The following is a 25,019-nucleotide window of genomic DNA, read 5'->3' as shown; positions in this document are numbered from 1 at the left end:
AAAAAAAAGTCAAAGATAACGTAAATGCTAAAGCAAGATTGCGCCCTGTCCCTCCCAGTGTAAAAGTAAACTGTCAGGTACAAAGGGTGAAGCAGCAATGAGGCAGCAGTAAGGCAGTCATGAAGATTATGTTGAGAAACATAAATATAGAAGCATGTATAGGAAAAAAAGTCACTGGAGAAATTCAAAAGTTAAAAGGCAAAGCAGTTAGAAGAGCAGAAAACTGCGTTTTGTAGACTAGACAGGCAGTTAGAGTAGAGAGCTTGGATTTTATGTTTAGCTGTCTGGAGAGAGGAAAAAATAGACCTTTTAGGAAAAACAAAGAAGATTCATATTTAGTAGATCCTGAATAGTAGGGAGTTGTGTGTTTGTAGACTAAATTCTTGATCTTCATGAGCAGTCACTAAACTGTGTAGGCAAGGAAGACAGCCAGTAAAATAAACTTCAGATGAGCTATAGGAATTCAGCTGCAACTGTCTTATATTTGTTGGTGGTAAAATGTATCTGGTTGAAAACTAGGGGTTTTAATTCACCAGAAATTTATATGCATCATTTCAGCTCCAATGATTGTTGAAGTAATTTTTGCTACAATTTCTGCCAGACTGAAAGCTCCCAAGGCTTCGTAAGCATTCAGTGAAGTTAATGCTTGTTATTTAAGTGCTCATGAGCACAAAAAAAAGTCCCGTAGGCCTTCAAGTTGGCATCTGTCAGATGCTTGCCTTGCATGTTCAGAATTCATCTGATTGAGAATGTTTCAAATGAAAAATTTCGGTCTTGATGAACCCAAACTTTGTAGTACTTAGACATCTCTATATAAGTACATTTATACAGAGGTGTGTGTATACACACACACGCATATATATAACTGCATGGGTATATATATGTATACTTGTTTATATTATAATATATATAAACATCACACATTGCACATGCATATACTTATGTATATATACATGTAGTCATAAAATCTCCAGCAGTTAATCCGTTAAGCAATCTGAAGAGATACTAACGATACATACAGAAATGAGATGTTTGGCTAGGTGGGGAGTGAAGACTCGAAGTACAGCTCTGATGTAAACCAGGGATCTCTCAGTCTTTTTGTGTCACTGTGAGCACTTAAATGATCACAGATCCAGTCCAGGAAGTTGTTTATTTAATATGCCAGTGGTAGTAAAAGTCAGTGGAAAGAATTCTTACTATGAGAAAAGATAATTGCAGACTGACCACACGTGGATGTCTTGGAAGAGTTCATGAGTAAAAGAAGTGGCCAGCTGATGAGTTGGAGTACTGAATGTTTAGAGATGAGAACGTGGCTGGGGAGTGGGGACTGGAACTGGAAGTAAGAGTGTTTGAAGGAAAAGATACTAATCTCAGAGAGTTTAGGAATAAGAGGAGAATGTAAATGAGGAATTCTCACTATCAGATATAGGAAAAAATAGGAGAGGCTTAGAAGCAGAGTCCTGGTAAGCCTTTATTATGTAATTGAGATTTTTTTGAAAGAGATATAGTTGACAGCTTATATACATGAGGGACTACAAGTTTTGTTGAAGTGGAAGAGGAAATATCTTAAAGGTAGGATTAAGCCATATGCATATTACTTAGAATGGTTTTAGAACAATAAGTATGCAGGACTAACAAGCTATTTCAAGGGAATTTAAATCAGAATGGCTACCAAGCTTACAGACACTAGAAATGAATTGAGCGAAATTACCCTGTACTTATCGCAGAATGACAGAATGGTAGAGGTTGGCAGGAGAATCTGGAGGTCACTGGGTCCAACCCCCTGCTCAGGGAGGGACACCCAGAGCAGGCTGCCCAGGACTACGTCCTCAGAAGACCTCCGAGGAGGGAGACTCCACAACCTCTCTGGGCAGACTGTGCCAGTTGTGCTCAGGCACAAGTAAAGAAGTGCTTTGTGCTATAGAGATGGGGCCTCTTGTGTTTCAGTCTGTGCTTGTTGCCTCTTGTCCCGGCACGTGGACAGGAGGAATGCATGACTGAACTGAGGGAATGCTGGATGATGAAAGGAAGCTCATCAGAAATAAGATGATGTGAATTGTACTTTACAGAATGGCCTCATTTTAAGCAAGGAGCAGATGAATAGTGATGATAATTAGGTGGCTGCAAGATAAAAGCAGTGTAGAAATTGCTACCATCTTTCCCTGTTGTCCTCTCAGACAAGTCTCAAACATGAATAACAGGCACACATTGATTCCCTGGTCCTTTTACTGTCCTGACCTGATGTTTAAGGCTCAGTGGGGTCAGATGGAATCAAAATGAATGTGATGGCTTTGGATAAAATGACAGCAAATGAGAGTGGCTGGTTGACAAGTTGGTGAGCATCTGCATGGCGTGAAATACTGGAGAATAGAAAAAGGGATCAAATGTAAACTCCCATGGAGACTTGCCAGGTCAAGGACATGGCTTTTTAAGTGGATTAAGTATTTGGAGAAGGGTGAAGGGGTGAGAGCAGCTGATTGAAGTGCTACTTGGAAATTACATTATTCTAGATGTTTTAGACTAATTGAGATGGTGTGATTGAAGGAAAGAAGATAAGTTTGCTTGTGTTTTTCAGAGAGAGTGCTTCATTCTTGGGTGTAAGGTTACTTGCAATTGTTTCAGGTGAATTGGATTTTTTAGATGCATACACTTCACTAACAGTAATGGGAACAGTTTGCATCAAGAAGAACCTACACCCCTTTCAGCCTCTCACTTTTAAATCGTAGTGCATTAGTGCTATTGAATAAAGGATTGTCTGGAAACATTATCGAAATATTATTCTGAATTTCCACTTTGTCCATTGAAATTCAGACCTTGGTATTACACCTGTGTGTTTCAAGCCAGAGTGAGAACAAAAACATGTACTCAAGTTGTGTGCAGTAGATTTACAATATATGAAAGTGTAATTTTTTGTGTAAGGATTATATGGAGTACTACTCTAATTGTAGAGAAGATGTTGAAACAAATGAGCTAGATGCGTAGTGAATTTCAGTTAGAGTCGTTTTGATTACAGAGCTAATTAAACAAAACAAACTAAGCTGATCACAATTCTGGGACATATGGAATCAAACCTTCTAATTATGCATGTTGTGTGCAGAATTAAATTGTTTATCAGAGAATGGTACACTGTGCTGAAAAATGTGATACATGCATATTTAATAGATAGCTGCTTTTATGCTGTCGCTTTCTGTCTGCAACTGTCAAGGATGGAAAATTCATGTGTGGCAATTGTCACACCTGCTCCAATTAATTAAGTTAAGAAACTGAGAGAAATTGTGTGGGAAAGACCTTTTAAAATAACTGCAGTGCTAAGTTTTTCCATATTCTATGGGATTTTCAAAAGTAAAGGTGAGAAGGGCAAGACTTATCTTGCTCCATAAAATCCTATTGCAGATCGTGTAAATCTTATTAAATGATTATTCAGATACAACGGTAGGCTCCTGAGTAAATCTCTGATACTTATAAATGATTGTTTTAACAAAGGTTTAAAACAGTAACAAATGGAATAGAATGACCGTAGGACTGTTAGGTCAACAATCGGCAAACTTGCCACACTAATGGCTGTAACTGGATAATTCTGAAATTATCTTGGGAAGAATCTGTCAGTGCAAATGCACTTACCTACAAGCAGCTTGCATCTTGAATGCTTTAGAGGTACAGAAAGCAGTAATTGATCCGAATGTGCTGAGACTGAGTGGAAGGCCAGACCAGTATCTCTTTCTTGACAGAACACTTTTGGTGGAGGCTTTTTCTGTCATCCTCGGTGACGGTTGAGTTTATCCAGCTTGTTGTTACCTCCTTCTTGTTTGTGTCATGGTAGCACACACTGAAACATCTGGTACATCATGTGCTCTTGGGCTAAGAAACGTGCATCTACATATTGGGAGATTCTTCTTCCCATGCTCCCTGCATGTGCATCCATGCATGCACAAGCACACCCTAGCAAGTGTAGATGCTAAAAACGAAGGCAGATTGTGGGCAACAAGGGAGCATTGTTATCCTAGGTGAGGAACAGAGTCGGGCGAGAGAGAATGAACAGTCAAATGCAGAGGGACTGAATCCCTAGGCACCTCTATCATGCTAGATCACCGGGTGCTCTGTTCTCTTTAGCATAAAATAGCATAAGTAGCATAAAATAGCGTAAGTAGCATAAAATTTGCATTCTTGAGATTTTCCTTTGTTTTCTTTGAACCCTGCCTGTGGCACAAGTCAATGGGAAAAATACATTTGTTTCAATATTGTTAGTGCCCTGCTATTGCATTAGATCACTTGCATGTATTTGAAAACAGTGAAACTGTCTGAAAAAAAGTCAGATCTATCTGGGAAATTAATTTTGTGATGTAATGGTTTCATTGAGTTAGTAAATGGACTGACAGAAATGCTAGATAATGTGAAATTTCAGGGGAACAAGTTCTAAATCTTCAATGTTCAGAAGATGTTCTAGATGTTGTTGAGTATTTAAAAGTTGTGGTATAATTAGTTTAAAAGAATTACTGCATTTGATCTTAGCTAACCCTCCACAATAAAGGAAAGCCTGAACAGTTTGTAGAAGACTTCAAAAGACATTGAAACAGGCAGTGGAGGTACATATGGGTTAGTAAAAGATAATGATTGATGCTTTTTAACTCAGCAGTGTGTAATCCTATACCACTCAGTGCAAGCATGCACTGATTGCAGTGGGAGTCCTCTGGAATTAAAGCAAAATCATTTTTTCATCAGTTTGGTTTAACTGTTTCATTAGTTTGCACAAATTAATTTTAATTTTTAATTTAAAAATGAATATTGTTCTGAAAGTATCTGCATGTATCTCCTGTGTTCTGGTGTACATCTGAAACTGTAAATTCTGCTGTCACTTCTCAGTCAACGTCTCTATCTCTTTCCATCATGTTACTATACGGATTTGGAAAGAGGCAGAAAAAAGTCCTGTGCAGCGTACAGGTGCAGTATGATGTGGTGCTAGCTCAGATCCTCACCCTTACGGTTGGGATGCTTCTGTAGTGCCGTGTGCTCTCGTCTGTTGGATCACTGCTCTGCCTGGAATGGACAGCAATGGTGAGTGGAGAAAGTAAATCGGAACTTTTAATTTCTAAGTGCCTGTTTTTAGTCAGCAAGGAAATATTTTGCATATAGGGAGGTAATATGGGAAATGCAGTATATTGGAGCCCTAATAAATGTGATCTTACTTTAGTGGAGGAAGACTGTAGAATTTTATTTTTAGATAATCCTGGGGCCATCCCTTTGTTGGTGAACCTTTGATACAGGTGCCAAAATTGGACAAAGATAAGATCAGAAGAGATTCTAAGTATTTGAGAGAAAATATAGAAGTTGTTAGGGATCCTGATACAAAGTACAGAAAAGTTTGTCACCCTCCCATTTGGGAAGCCATAACTTGGAAAAAATAAAATGTTTTAAAATGTAATGTGTCAGCTGCAGAAGGTTTTGAACTCAAGTGTTTTTTACTCTTGTATGTGAAATGAGGTAGGACACCTGTTTCTGGATATAAAACACTGTTAATCACATCTTAATGCACAGGAAATCAGTGCACAAAACTACTCTGGATACACTGTTTCATACTGCAGTCTGGAGGACCCTGCTTCTTCCTGGCAGCCTACCCACTGGAGGTGGAATGTACTGTTTGCCCTGCGTCGCACTGTGCTGTGCGTCTCTTGTGGCTGAGACAGCAGCAATCTGCCAGCAGAGAGCAGTGCAGCCCGTTGTCACTGCTTGAGGGAAGATAAATGGAAACATATGTCAGGAACAAAGCACATAAATAAGGAATACAGAGAAGCACTAAATGCACAGTTAGAACTGAACATAAAGGTGAGGCAGGAAAGATGCTCTCAAGGAGTAAAATAGTGAAGAATGAAGGCAACACTTGGTGAACATAAAAAAAAAAAAGAAGGTAAATGTAAAAATAGATTACTAGAAAGCAAACTGGAGAATAAGAAAAATACAGAAAAGAGAAGGAAAGACCTTGAAAACAGACACAGAGATTAAAAGGAAAAATGTAAAGAGACTGAGACATTCCCCTTTACCTTCTGAGCCAAAGTTGCAGTTCCTGATCCTGGGCACTGGTGAAGGACAGGGACACAGAAAATGCTAGTCCATCATGGATCAATATGCATGTGTTTATCTTGGCCCTACTTCTTAATGCACTTTCTGTATTGTCATTTGGATGAATTATCTGTATGTATGCATACTGGTATTCATCTGTGATTAATAGAGGATAAAATAAAACTAAAGTCCCAAGCTGACTTTCAAAATCTTACTTTTGGAGAGCATCGTTTTACAAGTAAATGTTTTTGCAAAGGTGCAAAGGTTGTACCACAGCTTTTATAGAATTTGTTCCTGTTTCTCATAAATTTTTTTAGAACTCTTCTCAGGAATTGACACTGTTATAATACATTGTATTAAGCTGATAGGTAAATTTCAGCTGTGGAGTGTGGCATTCCCCAGTTCTAACTCAGAAATGCATCATAATCCAGCATCACAAATTGTGTAGGACTGCCAGTAGATTTTAGGGGGTGGAAGGAAGGGGAACGGAGGTCTTCTGTTCTTGCAATGAGTAGAGTGTGTCTTCAAATCCAATTTCTTAAGGATTTTTCTAGGTTATTTGTTGCATGTTGAAAGCAAGTATTTTTTCCCACCTTCTTCCCATAGTATCTCCCCAAAGTCTTTGTGAAATGTCAGTGTGTTCTGTAAAACCTGCAGCTTTCTAATGGTGCTTTTGGTTTTACTGTGACCTTTTGAGATCATTACAACCCCCATCCCCAGAATCCCCTGGCTCTCCTTACTTAATTGCACATGGGAATGGGGAAATAGGATTCCAACTTGATTGTTATCCAGGTGGCGTTTCCTGTTACTTGCTTAGCTTTACAGTTTTTGGTACAGTAATTAGTATACAGAAAGCTGGAAAGATGCCTGTAATTCCAAAATGAACTCTCTATAGCTCTCTCCCTCCCGCTTGCGCTCTCCTTTTAGTACCGCCCCTTCCATGCACCCTTTAGCCAGCAGCAAGACAGCTGTGTTTGATCATAAACCACTTAAACTACAGGCTCACTGGAAGGGGAAACTTTAGCGTGAAGTGCAGGATTGGTTTGTCTTGGGGAGGGGAGCTTTCTTTTCTTTTCCCTTCTCTCTCCCTGAACATTGAAGACTTTAGCAGCACTCTCCTTTTATTTTCTCTGTGAACTTGCATGAAGCTTACCAAATTAAGCGGCTTTGTGAGATGCCCTTAAACAGAGTTGTGGAAAAGAGCAGCAGAAAACGGACAGTGGAGGTGAAGCACGACTTGCAGATGGACTGAGACAGCCCTGGGATCTGGGCAAGCAGTTCCTTCTCTGCGTTTTCTGAGCACTCCACAGTATTAACAAATCGCTAACAGCAATGGATTATATGTGAAGTGAAAACCAGTTTGGCTCTTTTAGATTATCTTACGGCATTAATTTTAACTATGAATGTGGAGTAAAAATGGCTGTCTAGAGCAAAATATGCAAGACGGGGAAAAATTGCAGAAGAAAGTATTGAATCAGTTAAACAAAGCTTCGAAGCATTAAAACCTGCAGAAATCATCAAGCTCTGAGAAGTCTCATCATGAATTCTGGAGTTGCTTTGAAATATGGAAATGACTCTCCTGCAGAGCTGAGTGAGGTAAGCAGTTTCAGTGCCCTTCTTTATGCTTTAAAAAGAAACGCTCCCCGTTTGGATTTTCACTCTGCAAGCAATGCAATTAAAAATTAATAGAATGTGTATCTTGCTATAACTTGCTGTGCCAGTGAGGAAATGACCTGAACTTTCTTGCTGCTTTAGACTGGTGAAAAGCAAATGATTGTAATCATGTAGAGATGCTTTTTCCTGTTTCCCTGCAGCAGAGATTCCCGTACCTCCCAAGAGCTGTGTTTATACCCAAGGTTCATCTTTGCAGTAGGTGAAATATGGAGATCTCAGCTGAGATTAACCAGATGGTGACTAATTTAGGAGGGAGGTGGGGTGAGCGGAAGATGACAAATATTTATTGGTGTGACAACAACATTGGCAAAGTTGTATTTGATTGTATTTATCCAAGGTGATGTTGTTCCTTTAGGTTAGGCGAATGTTATTTTCCTTGCCTAAAAGATATCAAGCCATGGAAAACTTTCTGCTTTTCCCTTGCAAAACCTAGTATGCTGTTATTTCTTAAAGTTGTGGGTATGTCTGTTTTTTGTACAACATGTTTGTGTATGTTTTTAATAAATTAGAAATTAAAGCCATATCAGATGTTATGCAAATACTTAATAAATATTTCAGAAGTGGTGTATTTCTGGCAGTCGCTGAAATGTTTTGGATGCATCATCTTTATGGGTTTACCTGTCCTGAGAACTGCTAATTTGAATTATGTTCTGAAATCCCAAGCATTTTATTGAGGTCATTTTGTAGAAAATTGAATCTGCATTCCCAGGTTAACTGAAATGGTCCTCTTTCTTCTTTGCCTATTTCTTTGATACATCTTACATTGTAACGTTATTTATTTTATATTTTATTAGAAATAATAGGACGTGCTTAGCAGAATGAGAGAGTTCACAATTTGAGGAGTTAATTGTACAGAGATAGGAGACAATGAGGTATAGCATGGAAAGTTAATCAGAATCAGTAGGCTTGTGAGGGGGGGGCAGCAGTGTAGGGGAAAGCAAAGTAAATATGAGAGACCTAAGCCAGTGCAGTATCTCGCCATGGACGATGAGTGGTAGGTTTGTGGCTGGGGAGTTCTACTAAAAGAAATTCTGTATATATTCCTCCTTTAACTACAAAATAGTTCAATTAAATTAACTCTATGTTACTTTTTCAAATGATTGTTTAGAAATTGTGTACTGGCAACACAGCATAGATTGAGTTCATAACCTCAGTATAAAAGCCTGGGTTATTTTTGTAAAGAGTCTGCCATGGGGTTCCTGGCTACACTTTTCTTGTTGGTCTGTTGTTCGCTGCTTTCTATTCCTTCAACGTTTGATTTTCAAGGCTCCAGAGTCACACACAATGTGGAGTGTCACAAAAATCTGATACTTGCTTAGCTATTTGGAGCAGGCAGTGACACTTCTACCTTGAAACATTACCTGTTCAAGTTTACTTTACCCATCACAAAATAAGACTTTTGTCATAAGTATGTTTTGCATCTGATGTTTTAACATGAGAAATATCAAAAGAAGTCTGTGTCCACGCACCATGGAACATTTTGTTTGTTTGTTTATTCCAATGAACTTCAATACTTGATTTACATCTGTAGTTTGGTGCCACAGATGAGTTAGAAGTAGGCCCCTTTCTGACTGCAAACATACCAGTGAAGATGTTACGTTCCTGAGTTTCCCCAGCTGCTAATCATCGTTTCTTTGCTGCTGGTTATCATCTCTGTGATTTGAGCTGCTTGTGTAAGCATGCTTTAGTCCATTTCACTCAAAGGGCCAGGTCAGCCTCAGTATTGGTCTTTAAATAAAACAGCACATTCTGAATGAAACATGGAGGGCTTACAGAAATAAGCCCTACATGGGAGAATACGCATAAGTGCTCTGAGATGCAGTTAGTTGCTTGCTTACCTTTAATTATTCAGCCAACTGTTGTCTCCATGTAATTTGCATGCTTCCATTATGCCTTTTCCTACTGTTGATTTGAACTGCTGTTTTTGTTGTTATTGAAGACAGGAAGCCTTTGGGAAAGCCTATCTGTGTTTCTCACATCTTTGTCATGCTTTTCCCTTTTCCTTACTTTCTGATTATATCTTCTGTATGCCATATTTATTTTTTATCAATCGAAGACAGAGGCACTGTGTTCAATGGGAGAAGTTGAAACTGAACTGTCTAAAAGAGGAAATTAGTGCAGTCCTACTCTGTTTTCACTTGAAACTCTGACTCTACTGTCAGCTCATACTTTCTTGTTGCAGTGGTTGTTACCAGTGTGTATGTCTACATGGCAAAAGAATGACAGACCAAGAAAGTCTACAATGCACAGTGGATTTTATTGTAGGTGCTTTTGTCTCTTTGTTTTAGTATGTGAAGTTCTAGGCATGAAACTACTATTATTAAAATAAATAGGAAACTACAGGGCCCTGGAGGTATAGTAAATGTGTTCTTGAATGGATGCATTAGACAAAATAGAAAATGAAATTATTGCAACTCATTCCATTTGTATTGAAACTTTCTCTGCTTGAGATTTAGATCTCTCTTTGGGAAATGTGCAAAATATAAGCTACATAATTTTTTCAAGACACAGCTGTAATTGTAGAAATTTTTGTGTGGTTGATGTTTGCTCTTCCTATACTCTTGTCCAGGTAAACAGAAATCTTGATAGTCTTTATTTGCTTCTCCCTGTTCCATTCCAAAGGTCATGCAGAAATTAAATAAAATAGAAAATAATCAGATTTCTATCACAGGTCAGTCTGACTTGTACAAAACTCATGCTTTGTGGTTTCTAGCTTTAGAGTTCAATCTGTTGCTTATTGATCCGTATATCAGTATGCTGCCTTATTTTCTCTGCTTTTCTTTCCCTTCAGTCTTATTTTTGTTCTGTTCAAAGAAAGATTGGCCAATGTGCTGTTTGCATGGGAGATTCAGTGTGTTGTAACTAAATACAGTGGTAGAAAAAACATCGTTCTTGTGTTGCAAGGCTTTCTGTGGTGGTGCTAGTGTCTGTTTTTTTGTTTGTTTGTTTGTTTTTAAGTAAGTGATACATTAAGAGAGGCAATTTTTAAAAAAAAATCTGAATTTCGCAGATGACTCTTTCTGTACTCCATGGGAATGCAGTACAGGCTTTGATACCTTTTAAGTAAATAGTGATATCCAACTATGTGGGCTTTCACCTGCCAATCAATATTATGCCTTTAACATTATTTGTGGAGTTTGCTTTTTAAGGCTTCATTAAGTATGGATGTGATGTGTATACAATACATAACACACAAATTAGGTATGTGCTCTTTGGATTCCTTCTTTTTTTTTTTTTAGTCATGCAGTACTGTAAACCTTAAGAGTACACTATGTGATTATACTTAAAGCCAGCATCGTGACTGTCACTGAAAACATGTACAAGTAAGTAGTTCAGTGCACAGAAAATGCAATTATACTGTTTCTGTGTTGTTGTTTTTTTTTTAAATGTAGTTAAAATGAAACTGTATCAGAATTCATATGCTTTGTATATATTCACTTGGTAATTTTGCAGAAAGAGGTGTTTCTACGGAAGGAGCTAGATGGTCTAACCTGTACTTTCTTCTTCCAAATTCAAAGACTCTACCTCAGGAAGCCCATGAACCTTGGTTTGCTAAAGCTGAAGTAGCCTTACAGGGAGGTGCTACTACATGCTAGGCTCGTTCTTGTACCCTTCCCTAGCTATCCACTGATACGGGTGTGCTGAGGTAGGGAGATCTGTGGTCTGGTACAGTTGTCATGCTAAATATGGTCAGCAGTCACGCACATGCCTAATCTGAGACAGTTCAAATGAGTAATGTAGGAACACTAAGGGAATAAATAGCTGAGCTTTGTGATGTCCTTCTCAGTTGTATACTTAAGGGCTAAATTATATCCTTGGATCAAGAGCCAAATTATATCCTTGGATACGATTTTCACTAGAGGGAGGCTAGTGAACTTGGTGCTGCTAAGACAACGCCAAAGAGATTTTGTTGTGGGCTAAGTGTTGGTGTTATAGTATTGCAATATATTCAGCAGTTTAGATGCAAATGTTTTGTTTAATGTTACCGTTTATGTTCTTTTTATCATTCAGTGTATAAACTGATGGTGTGTAATTTCTAAAAAAGGATGTATTTTCTGCACAGCAAAATTAAAAGGTACTGTGCTGATTTAGGTGCACACTTTATACCTTCTGCTTCTTTCTTTGTGCTTGGGAGTTAGGTTTTTGCAAGCCAAAATGTTCACTTCCTAGCCTTAGATAGAGAGCGAGTGCGTCTGAGAGGAGTTGCGGGATGAGGTGCAGGACACTGGCCTGAGCCCCTCTGGGAAGGGGAAAGTTCAGCAGCAGCAGTCCCCACCCTGAGGTACTTTCCCATGTGTTTCTCTGCTCTTCTAGAACAAGCGTCAGCTTGTGCTCATACCGTACATGCATGTGAGGAAATAGCACTGATGGAATAGGGAACAGGTTTTGTATGCATTGAAGGCTGGGATTAAATCTCAAACACTTGTTCTGTCTTCTGGGTTTGGCAGTCTTATTAAGACAGTCAGCAAGCAAATGTCACGCCGCATCTGCTTCCTGAATGGTCTTTGGCTGTGCAACAGGCGTGCAAGTGCACTCTCAATACTTCTTGTGAACAAATGAGCACCATCTCCCATTGGAAGCCTGTCTCTGCTGCTGGACGTGGCTTTGGCCTTCAGTGTGAAAGGTGTACGGAACCTGTAATAAAAAAGCATATACAGCATCTTCCCACCAGAGAGGGTGTACGTTTTTCGCCAAGCAGATGACGATGTTCTGGGAGTTGTGGTATTGTCACAATCCTTTGAAATATTGCGGTCTTGCAACAGAGCTGAGTGAAATGTGATTATCCAATACTAAATATGGCATCTTTTTAAATTACTTAATTTCAGTAGATAAACTGAAAAGGTGAACAGTGTTTGTGAACTGCTGAGCAATGGCTGACGCTACACATAAGTCTTGGAAGAGTGAACAAAGCAACCCAGTATGCTTAAATCAAAGTGTCATAAGGAGAAACTTTCTTAAATGGATTCTAGTGGAGATCTGGGTAAAACTCTACTGGTAGCAATAATATCTGTAGTCTTAGAAGGGTGTTCTTGGTTTCAATGCTACAGAGGTGGTGAGGGACAGTTTGCTGTACCTCTTTAAAAGTCTTTTTTGGGTGAACTCTGCCCATTGCCTGTCCTTTTTCTTGATTTGAATGGCATATGTGACAACTTTAGAAATATGACATTTTAACATATTGTTGTCTTGAGGGGTGTTGAGATAGTAAATGTGAAATATAATTAAAGAATTTAAAGAGTTACTGTGCATTTCAGTTACACTGATATAGCTATCTAATTTACAGAAGAGACTTTAATGGGAAACTTTATTGATTGTGTTCCAGGATAGTAACTATTGAGTCTGAATGCAGGTTCTAGATTGGATTCACTGCTCTTCTGTTCCACAAATCTATGGATTATTCATCTCTTTGAAAAATCTAATTTATTTTTATAACTTATTTTGAAACTTACTATATATTATATAGGTGGAACCATTCTTTGAAAGGGGAAAGCCAGCTTTTCCTGCATCATTTGGACATACATCCACAGTTTATTAACAGACAAGTTTGCTCTTATGTTATCAGTGAACTGTACTGCTGATTTTAGAAACATGGGTTGGAACATGAAATTGAATCCATAGTCTAGCTGAGGGGGTTCTATTTCTGGCATGATCAACGTATGTAATTTACGGTGTGACTGATGCCTGGTATTTCCGGTGTAAAAAATACAGTGACTTCAAAGAATGTTTACTTTCTGGATTTGTATGAGCTGCTTATCAGGCACAGAGTGTGTTCCAGGCTTGGATGTTATTAAATTGAAGCACTATAAAAAGATTACTCAAAATGCCCAGACACTGTCAGCACAGATAATGCTCTTCTGCAGCCTTCTAATGGAAAAAAGACAGATTATGTAACTTATCTGCCTGATATTTTAATATTCCTTGGTCCTAGAAAAACGTATTTGAAAAATGCCTTACAGGCTGAGAAATTAATAAAGACAAATGTGTGCTGTGAAAGTAACGTTACCAATGTATTGGGTCCTCTAAATGTTTATAGAGACTTCATGTTTTTATTCTTACATTAAAAAGCCAAAATTCATTCCCAGGAGATTTTTGGAGATAAAGGTCAACTCGACCTTCCTTTTCTATTCTTCCAGTCTGTGTTGGAGAATAAAAACGTGTTTTTGCCTATGTACAGTCTTGAACTTACCAAGACCTGGCCACGTGTGGGAACAGTTGTGAGACTCCTTCTTGTTTTGCAAGGGTTTTTGGGTTTGTCTTACTCTGCCATCTATGGATCTGCAGTCTGTAAAGGAATACATAAATGAAACTTTCTGCAGGAAGAATCCATAGATTGCAGAGTCACTGTTTCCAGGGCAAAAGTGTCTATGCTGTATGTATGTGTGGAGAGAGAGCACAGGGAAAGGCTTTGTAGTGAAACTGGGCAGCTGTGGTAGGATATAATAGATATTTTGTACTGGAGCCCTGAGTAGCTTGATACAAGATTGAAAAGGAAATGTGTTGTTGCCACTCCTTTTTTCTTTTTTTTTCTCTTTTTTTTTTTTTTCCCTCATGTTTAGGTTTTATAGTCTTTTTGACTTGTATAGTGTTTAAAGTTGCAGATTTTACTTCTGCTTCTAGAACACACAGAAAAACCTCCTTAAATTATTCTGTTGCATGTAGCAGTAATATATCAGCCAATGTACTCTACAGGGAAATGTGGTGATCTCTGAATTCAAAGATTTTTTGTGATGAAACAAGGTGTGGGGAGTGTGATCTGGTGCTGGTAATGAGAATTTTTTGATGCTGTTGGTAGTCTGCATTAGTCCTATGTCAGAATTTGCTATATAAACAAACCTTCTGTGTGAATGATATATCTTTTCAGAAGATCTAGATTTCTGCCATGTATAATGAACAGAGATATTCATTAAAACTGGAAATTGGGTTCTGTATTCTAACTAAGTCGATGTAATCATACATGTAAATTTGTAACTTAAATGAAACTATTAATTAACATCTTTTCAGTCCTACCAAATTTAAAAAGATAATGCATAAATAATAATGATTAGGGTCACTTAAAGATCCCAAGATACTTGTAATAAAAAGTGAGTTGTTAACAAAGAGTTGTGACAGAATTCAAAATCTGACATTATAGTTGAGTTTTGAGAGCTTGGAAGCAATCAGGGTAACAGGTAAAGGTTTCCACGGTGTCATTAAGTCATCGACAGAGTAATTCTCCCTTTCATGTTCGGAAGTTTTGCTTGGAGTGCTGTGTGCTGTTGACTGCTGCTTTGACATGCACATTGAAAAGCTACTTCTCTCAATGCAAGCTGATATTACACAAAATGTTTAAAAACAGTATTTATGTAAATATTTAGACTTAGGAGGTGAACCTGAAATTGAAGCTTGTGGTATTTAAATTTGTATTTACTTTTAAACATGACTTAACTATGGTCAAATGTTTCTTTCTGTAGTATCCAGATGTCTCTGTCTTAACTATTTCTAAATGCAGATAAAAATGTGATCAGTGAAGAATTTCTGGTTTTACTTAATGTCTTAAGAACTTTTTACTTTGTGTTATTTCTGATTTCTGCTTTTGTTGCTCTGTTATTCTCAGCTAAATGCAAAGGTATTGACAAGAATAGTGACTTTTATTAGTGGCTGCTACTGTAACAACACAATTTTTGTTATTAAAGTATAGAACATTGAAAAAGTAAGGCAGAAAGGGACTACCCCTTTTAAAATACTAAGTTTGTATGTTAAATATTTATAGCAATTAGAGAAATTCTAAAATTTTGGTCAGCCTTACCTTTATAATATAGCTCTTTTAAAAATTGGAATTGTAATGCAATGAAAGAGTTAATAGCTTTAGGTGGGACTGATAATGCCATGGTTAAGGCTGCTTCCTAATGTAAACTCCTGTTACATTCTAGCTTTGCAAAAAGTTGACTGTTCAAATTGAAGTCCATCCATCCCTAAGTTGAATTTATTGGGAAAATTATTAAACAATGTTACATTTGTTTCCACAAATAAAGCCAGTGAAGCAGGTAAAACTTTCTCCTGTTAAAGATACAAGAACTTCTGCTGATTCTGCTGTCACCAGGGTTTGAAACAGAACTTGAAATTTGCTAGGGCATTACCATTTACATATCTTTTCTTTTAACTGACCTTGTGAAGGTAATCAGGGAGGGGGAAGGGCAAGAATGTTTGCAAGTGACTAGTTTAAGACTTGTCTAGATCAGTGCAATTAAAGTTTCTGCAGTGAAGATCTAACTGCTTAATTTCAGAGGTTGGTGGAAATCTTCCACTGTTGTATTGCTGGGCTTTGGGTTATGCTGGAGTCACTGTGACATGGTGTGAAGATGTCAGCTCCTTTCTGGCCTCAGACAATTCCCAACTTTACCCATCCAGTCAAGTCTTACCACTTGCTGAGGATCTTGTTTTCTGATTAAAAGTTATAAAGGACAAGAGCTGGGCTTGGTGTTGTGGTTTAGCCCGGCTGGCAGCCAAACACCACACAGCCGTTCAGTCACCCTCCCCCCACCCTCTCCGGGATGGGGGAGAGAAACGGGAAAGCGAAGTCTGTGAGTTGAGATAAAGACAGTTTATTAAGACAGGGAAAAGAATAATAACAATAATAATAATAGTATTAATAGTAATAATGTGTACGAAATAAGTGATGCACAATGCAATTGCTCACCACCCGTTGACCGATGCCCAGCCTATCCCCAAGCAGCCGGCCCCCCCCCACCCCGGCTAGCCACCCCTATATATTGTTCAGCATGACGTCAGATGGTATGGAATACCCCTTTGGCCAGTTTGGGTCAGCTGTCCTGGGTCTGTCCCCTCCCAGCTCCTGCTGCATCCCTAGCCTGCTCGCTAGCAGGACAGAGCGAGGCTGAAAAGTCCTTGGCTTGGTGTAAGCACTGCTCTACAACAATTAAAACATCAGCATGTTATCAGCGCTCTTCTCATTCTAATCCAAAACATAGCACCCTGCCAGCTACTGGGAGGAAAATTAACTCTGTCCTAACTGAAACCAGGACACTTGGAAATCAGGAAAAGGCACAAAGGAGGGGTAGGCTCTGACTGGCAGGTGCAAAGGAGGCTGGAAGCAGAAACTAGGACTTGAAGTAATGACTTGACATAGAAGGATGGGGCAGTGGAGGTCACCAGGAATACTGCTTTGACAGCAAGCTGGATATGTTGCAAGATGTCTTTGCTGGAAGGTGAGAATGGGGATCTGTGAGGCTGGCGGGAGAAGTCAGCTGCAAAGGGTATGGATGAGACCTGGATACGGGCTCTGTAATAAATAGTTGAAGACAGAGTAATCTGGAAAAGAAGCCCATAAAGGAGAGACTAGAGCTGAATATGTGTGGGTACAGGATATATATTCAAGTTTCCCATCTGTGCAGCAGAAAAACGTTATGCGGTTGTAGTATCCATTTTAATACATTAGTGTAAAGTCTTTGAATTATGTTTACATTAGCATTTTAAGTCAGGCACTTTCAAGTTCCAGCTGCTGGATTTTGAACCATTATAGTGCTTCTTTTTTAAAATAGTTGTTGGTTGTGTTATTATTGATTGCAGGCTAAACTTTGTAGATTACAATCACTAGCCATTGTAGAATTTTGGAAATGTTTCAGTGGATGCTTGCTGGATTTTTTTACCGGGATTTTTACCAGGATTTTTTACCAGGATTTCACTAGGATATAGTACATCACAAAGTAGAAATTTCCATCAGGCTTATGGAAAATGGCCATCTGATGATAACTGAAGTGAGATAGTGTTCTTAAGATATGCCATTTACATGCTAAAAAATGTGAGGATGTTTCAGTGTTTGCTACAGACACAACAGTACCTCAGTACTGTTGCAACTTTTTGAAATATGTCCAAAAGACTAAATTATATAGTTGCAATGTTGACAATCGGAATTCCACAATAGAACGATGATATATGATTGTGATGACATAGAAATATAAGATCATTACTGTGCACTATGGTAAGGCCAAAATTATTTCATTGACAGCTCAGTGCCCTTCTGAACCATGTTTCCAAAGGTATGGATGAAGCTGATGTTCCCACAAAACTAAGCATGGGTGACGGTCTTAATAAGTCTATCTTTGGCAACCTGCAAGTCCTGGTGTATCATTTGTTTGCAAAGGCCTTAAATTAACTGATATTTGCTTACAATAGGCTATGATGACTCTACCCCGAACTGCTTATACTTGAGATCTGTTTTGTAGCCAGTGTCCAGGTACCCATTTATGAACAGTGTGCTGAGGACTGTCCTTTGCTGCTGCTAAATCTGCATGAGATAATTTCATCTTTCTGCTCCTTCTTCTTCTCTTTCCCTTTTTGCTTGTATAACATATTAAAGTGTATGTTTTGCTGGTTATGGATGTTGCTGTTGTTTGATTTGCAGACTTTCTTGGTTCTTTCTATTTAAATTCAAGATGGTCTACCTGTTTATCAGCTGGTTCTTTCTCTATATGTATGGCAGTCTGATTCCTATAGGAACAAATGATTCTCTTGTGATGCTTGGTATACCAGAAGCCGGTGCTCAGACAGGTATAACTAACGCGGTAGAAGGATTGGCCCGTGCTAAGTAAATATACTGTTCTTTTTAGTAAGATCAGTAAACCAGTTTTGAGGAAAAATATATCTCTGCTATAGCATGATACGTCACTTAAATGCTGTGAATGGTACCAGTATGACAGCAATATCAAGGTGACTGCTATATGTAAAGGATGAAATTTGTTATGATACTTCCTTTCTTTTGAAAGGAATGACTTTTCTTCTGTTTTATGAGAAGCTGGTATTAAGAACAGATAGAATCTCTTCATTTCATCTTCTCTGCTGAGAGATGCCTTCCCTGTGGCGCAAAGATTTCTTTTTTAAAAAAAAAAGTGTGTTGGCTCATAACAGTTAAACACTGTCTGGCATAGAGATCTGTATGGATTTAGTTACTCTGATATATCTCTGCAAAACAAGAACTTTTTTCATGCTTTTAAAAATGTACAGATTCTCTCATGTCCTGCAGGGCTGAATACTTATGTATACCCATAATTATCTTTCTTTGTGAAAGTCAACGCAGTTGAATTTCAATACCTACCCCTTCTGCAATATGCTAATTTAATGAATGAGGTTTTCTTCTTTCCTGTGAACATTTCTATAACTTCCTGTATTTCCATGTTATGTGTATTATGCTGAATCTCTTTTTATGTGTCATTTAAACATTTTAGAACTTAATAATTGATTCCAATTAGGTATAGGTAGCTGCCATATCTCATTTGGAATGTTATATAATAATAATCTGCAGTAATAAGATTTCAGTTTCCATCACAGAGTGACGGAGTAGTTGAGGTTGGAAGTAAACTTTGGAGATCATCTGGTCCAGGAATGCTGTTTAAGCAGGGCCACAAAGTGTAGGTTGCCCATGATCAGATAGCTTTTGATTAACTCCAACGGTAAATACTCCACAACCACTATGAGCAACCTATGCCAGTGCTTAGTAATACTCACAGGGAAAAAGCGTTTTGTGATGTTTAGAGGGAACGTGCTGCGTCTCAGTTGTGCCCATTGCCTCTTGTCCTGTCACTGGGCACCACTGAAAAGAGGCTGGCTCCATCCTCTTTGCATTCTCCCTTCAGGTGCTTATATACACTGATGAGATTCCCCCTTGAACTTCCTCTTCTCCTGGCTGAACAGTCCCAGATATCTCAGCTGTTCCTCACAGAAGAGACGTTTCTTCATCATCTTCATGGTCCTTCATTGGATTCTCTCCAGCAGCTCCATGTCTGTCTTGTACTGGGGAGCCGGGAACTGGACCCAGTACACCAGGCATGGCCTCACCAGTGCCAAGAAAAAGGGAAAGAAAGATCACCAGGCTGGTGACACTCCTCCTAATGCAGCCCTGGATATTGTTAGTCCTAGTTGCAAGGGCAGATTTCTGTCTGACGTTTGACTTGGTGCCCACCAGGACCCCCAGCGCCTTTTCTGCAGAGCTGCTTTCCAGCTGGGTGGCCCCAGCACATCCTGGTGCCTGGGGCTGTTCTTCCCCAGGTGCAGGACTTTGCCCTTCCCCTTGCTGATCTGCATGAGGCTCTTATTGACCCAGCCTGTTGAGGTCCCTCTGAATGGCAGCACAACATCCTGGTGTATCCACCACTACCCCCACTTCTGTTTCATCTGTAAGCTTGCTGAAGGCACACTGCCCCATCATCCAGCTCATTAATGGAGATGTGAAACAGGATCAAATCCAGTACTGACCCATGGTATACCACTAATTATTAGCCTCCAACTAGACTTTGTGCCTCTGATCACCACCCTCTGGGCCCAGCCATTCAGCCAGTTTTCTGTCCACCTTGCCATCTGTTTATCCAGCCCATGCTTCAACAACATTTCTGTAGGGATCATATAGGAAACAGTGTCAAAGGTCTTACTGAAGTACAGGTAGACAATACTGACTGCTCTCCCCTCATCTACCAAGCCATTCATTTCATTGCAGAGGTTTCTCAAGCTTGTCAAGTGTGTCTTCAACCTGATGAATCCATGCTGACTACTCCTAATCATTTGCTTGTCCTTTGTATGCTTGGAAATGGTTTCCAGATTTAGGTGCTCCATCACCTTTGCAGGGATCAAGGTGAGGCTGCCCAGCCTGTAGTTCTGTGGGCCCTCCTTCTTGCCCGTCTATAAGATTACAGTGTCGTTTGCTTTCCTCCAGTCTTCAGGCACTTCTCCCAAATGCCTCGATCCTTCAAAGATTATCAAGAGTGGGCTTGCAATGCTCTCTGCCAGCTTCCTCAGCACTTGTGCGTGCATTGGCTTGCATATATCCAGTATACGTAGGTATTCCCTGACCTGATCCTCTTCCACCAAAGTTGTATCATCCTTGCTCTAGTATTTCCCAGGTCCTTGGGACCTGGGATTCCTGCTGACCAGTCTTGCTTGTGAAGACTGGCAAAGAAGGCATCCAGTACCTCATTTTTTCCATGCCCTATGTCACCAGAATCCCCACCGCTTTCTGCAGTGGGCCCACATTTTCCTTAAGTCATCCTTTTGTCACTTGTGTGCTCGCAGAAGCCCTTTTTGCCTTTTACATCCCTTGCCAGGTTCAATTCTAGCTGGGCTTTGGCATTCCTAACTTCAGTCCTGCATGCTCAGATGATGTCTCTGTGTTCCCCCCAGGTTACCTGCTCTCTGTTTGCTTCCTTTTTGTACTTGAGTTTTGGCAGGAGCGTTCATGTAGTAGCAAGGGATGCTTTAAAAACAAAAACCTTTCTGCTGTTCCTCTTTGTGCCCTCTCTGCTAATCTTTATAGTAAGTTGCAGTGGCTTTTTATGGAAGAAGTTTTCCCTCAAAGAGATCAAAGGAAGATTTTTGCAGTTTTAGTTCTTACTGGATGTTGAAAGCACATATGTTCTGCCACATGCATTGCTAAGAATCTCAGAAAAACAGTACTATATATATTACTGTAGGGAAGTTTAAATTTAGGTTTTGTTTCTGAAATGCAGCCATTTGGGGTTTTCTAGTGATAGCGCGTTCTCTGTTGATCCAGAATGTAGTAGATTAGATATTAGAAATTCTTCACCATGAGGGTGTTGAGGCACTGGCACAGGCTGCCCAGAGAAGCTGTGGATGCCTCATCCCTGGAGGTGTTCGAGGCCAGGCTGGATGGGGCTTTGGGCAACCTGGTCTGGTGGGAGGTGTCCCTGCCCATGGCAGGGGGTTGGAATTGGGTGACCTTTAAGGTCCCTTCCAACCTAACCCATGCTATGATGCCTTGATTCTGAACACTGCAGTGTGGGGAAAAAAGGAACAGGAATTAGCATCCACTGGGTGAGGGGAAGGAAGAAGAGGAAAGAAGATGGCTGGAAGAAATAAATCTCAAATTTATTGTAGAAAATTAAATTAATTTAACTTTTGTGAACATTTTCCACTATTGCTGATTCATGACACCTTTTAAGGGGTGTCAGAACACTGTTCTGACAACTGAGTTAGTGTTCGTGTTACAAATGTAACAGTAGAGAACTTTTTTTCCCTACCTGTTGACTGTTTAAATGAGATCTGTGCTCTTACATTCATTTTTCTTTTTCATATGTCATGAGCTTAATGGCTCTTAATGTTAAAAAAAATAATAATTGCAAATGCATAATTTAATAATACTTGGCACGCAATAACTTTGGGATATTAAGGTACTGCAAAACAATGCCATATGTATGGTAAAACATGATATATATATATATAAGAAATCATGATAATATAAAATATTTAAACTTCAAAAATTCCTATTTAGCAGAAATGTAGATAAAGGCATAGAGGACACTGAAGAATTCTAGAACTGTTTTTTAAAGTTTTTCTTTAGCTATTTTTTGCGTATTTTTATTTTTACAACAATGAACCAATGAAATGAATTTACAAATGAAAATACATGATCAAAAACATTCACAATTGGGATACTGAAACATTCGTGTGATTAATTTTAGTGGTCTTTTGGACTCGATGAAGTCATTCACAGTCCTGTTTTAGTTCCATTTTTCACTGCTTTCTAGATTGTTTTCTTCCCATCCAGCTGGGCCAGGACTAAAGCTGCACTTTTTGTTTGGCTGAATAGGAATTGTGATCAGTTGGTAACACTAAATTTTCTGACTTATTATCCTAGAATAGTTAAAGGACCAAGTTGCCACGGTTTAGTGGGTGTTGTTTATAGGCCAGAGTATAAGTAAAGTAAGTAAAGGTCCTTTCCTTTGTTCAGAACATATTAATAGGACAACTGATAGAGAGTAAACCTTGTGTTAAATTTGAAATGCCAGTAATGTCCAGTAGCACTGCAGCAATACTTTGTACTTCATAGTGCATTTCATTTGAGGAGCTGAAATAAGCTGTAAACCATTATTGATGCAATTCTGTCATTGTGTATGAGAACTTATGTTTCAATTTGTTAATTACATTATGTTACATGCTTTATCAGAAATCTTATTAGTCAAACTGATAACTCAATTCTTGTTGCCTGGCTTGGTCTTGCAGAGAGGAGTGTGTCTTATCGGGGCATGGTTATGAAATTATACTTAAAAAGACCATTTTACAGAAGGGGATTTTAGAGGATCTTAATGGTAGGTTGAGTTGGGACAATTCTACCCTTTTAAGAATGACATTGTTGCAGACTTTAAGTAGATTTGATGGCATTGCATGAGGAGATATTGTAATTTAGTAATTTCGAGAGAATAGATTAAAAATAAAATAAGTTAACCATGACGCACAGGATTTTTAAGTCACGATGCCTCCTATTTGTACACTTAAAGATGAATTGTTAGCAAAACCATTGGCAATTCTTCTCCCACCACGTAGTAGTTGTATTTAGACCCTAGAGGCTCAATCAGCAGATGTTTATTGAATTTTATGGGTTGCCTTTGGGGAGGCTTTTCTGCTTCTCAGTTGTCTGTGTCTGCTGTTCATTCTCTTGTGTCTTTCTCACAGCTTTACTGGATGCCGTGTGTACTCTCAGCTTTCATTAGCCCTTCATTTAGGTCCTCTTGCAGTTGGTAATTTATTGTTACTGCCCTTTATTCCTTTGCTTTTGTATGTGCCCAGCCCCTTCTTCTCTGTCTTTTTATTTATGTTCTGCTCCACAGTTCTGCACAGTGCTTCAGAGCTCATTCTAATAGCCTTCATTAAAGGACAAGGGAATTATACCTCTTACAGAGTTGACCGTATGAGGCTGCAAGTGCTTTGAGCAGGGGGCGAGTTCTGTTGGGGTGAAGGCATGTACCTGCCATGTGATTAATTAGCATGACGTACAAAACGAACGGTCACAGTTAAACCAGCATAAAAGAGGTTAGCATGTCTTGGTCAGGGTGATCTGTGGTGTCAGTCCAGCTGTAATGCAGGGCTTTGCTTTGATGGGAAACCACTCTTTGTTTTGTAACCACAGATTTAGAGTTCTCGGGGATTGTGCAGTACTTCAAATCCTAATGCTAAAAGTAAGGTTTCTGGAGAACTTACGGTTAAGAGAGAGCTCTCCTGTAGTCTCCTGAAATATCCTCATCTTCAGTAACTTTTTACTGTTGAGGCATTTTAGAGTTGTCTGAAGGTAGTTCTTGGCACTCTGAGCTGGATTCTCAGTAGTAATATGCAGCTGTCTTAGGTCTGGTAGATCCCTGTCCCCAGTGCCACTACTGTTTCTTGTCGTTGCCCACGGCCATGGTCTTAGGGGAGCTTAAAAGGGAAAACAAAGTAATGTAAACAGTGAAAAAGCCTTATCTGTATCTTTGATGTTACTCTAGAAAATACCCTTTTTATTTATAAGAGAATAAAATGGATTTAAGGTTTAACTTTGTTCTCTTTAGTGTTCTACTAACTTATCTTTGGCATTTTAATAGAAATTATGAAAAACGATTGACCCAGACAGACTGAGACCTTTGTGACCAGAGTGAAGTCACTGACATTTTGGCACTGCTACACTCATTAGTGGTACTAACCCAAGTGTTTTGCTTTCAGCACTGCTGCATTTCATGCATAAAATTTTATACGCAGGAAGATAAAGACCTTACAACCTCCTAATTAGCAAATCTAATAAGCAATACACAATTTATGGTTATGCACCAACTACATTGATTATGATTATGAAGTCATTGCAATATAGTAATGTAATTTGTCAATATAAATCACAATCCTTCTCATTTAGTGAAAATTTTAGAAGCCACAGGAAAACGTTGTTTCTCGTTAGGCTAAAATAAAATGAATGCTGAAGTAAAAAGAGAATAAAAAGGACAGAGAGTACAGTTCTTTTGTAGGCTAAGTTCCAAAAAGTATTTTTGCAAGCCTGGCAATATGTTCAACTTTTAATTTATAATCTGGCAAACATAAAAATAATATCCTCTTTTTTTATTCACTTTTTTGGTGAATCTATTTTTGTCAAAGTGCTTTAAAAAAAAAAAAGTGCCATCCTGAAAAAATGTGCAGTTTCCATATTACTGCTAAGATAGTTCCATTTGGTTTTGAACAGAATCCTTTATCCAAGACTGGGTCACATGAAAAAAGTAATTTGTTGATGTTGTTACATGATCAATAATTGCTGGTTTAAAAAAAAATATTGACTTAATAGAAGATTAATAAAGATCACATGATTTTATGTCACTTACTAGATGGGGATTTATGTTATTTCTCCTGAAACAATTTTTTCTTTGCTCCTTTATTATTACCTTTCCTTTGAATTCTTAAGCTTTTTCTGTCTTCATGTGTGTATGCTCGAAAAGCTATTTCTTGTTTATCTGTGCCTTAGTCTTAAACCCGTGTTTTTGTAACCAAACAAGACA

The 25,019-nt window shown here is 38.7% G+C and overlaps 1 protein-coding gene and 1 long non-coding RNA gene across 9 annotated transcripts in view; both read left to right on the top strand.

The window, feature by feature from the left end:
* Window positions 1-25,019, top strand: part of MCC (MCC regulator of WNT signaling pathway) — a 200,412-nt gene that overhangs the window by 36,381 nt on the left and 139,012 nt on the right. The window contains exon 1 of one of the 8 annotated variants that reach the window (XM_040541686.1): window positions 7,011-7,650. The exons of the other annotated variants lie outside the window; for them this stretch is intronic. Within the exon in view, the coding sequence (XP_040397620.1) occupies window positions 7,594-7,650 (57 nt within the window). The 5' untranslated portion in view covers window positions 7,011-7,593. Of the gene's footprint in view, window positions 1-7,010; window positions 7,651-25,019 lie in introns of those variants that run through there. 8 annotated transcript variants of the gene reach the window in all.
* LOC121062080 lies at window positions 4,437-5,885 on the top strand. Its single transcript, XR_005815398.1, has 2 exons — window positions 4,437-5,052; window positions 5,533-5,885. It is a non-coding gene; the product is annotated as an uncharacterized LOC121062080 (long non-coding RNA).

This window comes from Cygnus olor, chromosome Z (genome assembly GCF_009769625.2).
Source record: "Cygnus olor isolate bCygOlo1 chromosome Z, bCygOlo1.pri.v2, whole genome shotgun sequence".
Lineage (NCBI taxonomy): Eukaryota > Metazoa > Chordata > Aves > Anseriformes > Anatidae > Cygnus > Cygnus olor.
This window is presented reverse-complemented; position numbering and strand designations above follow the sequence as displayed.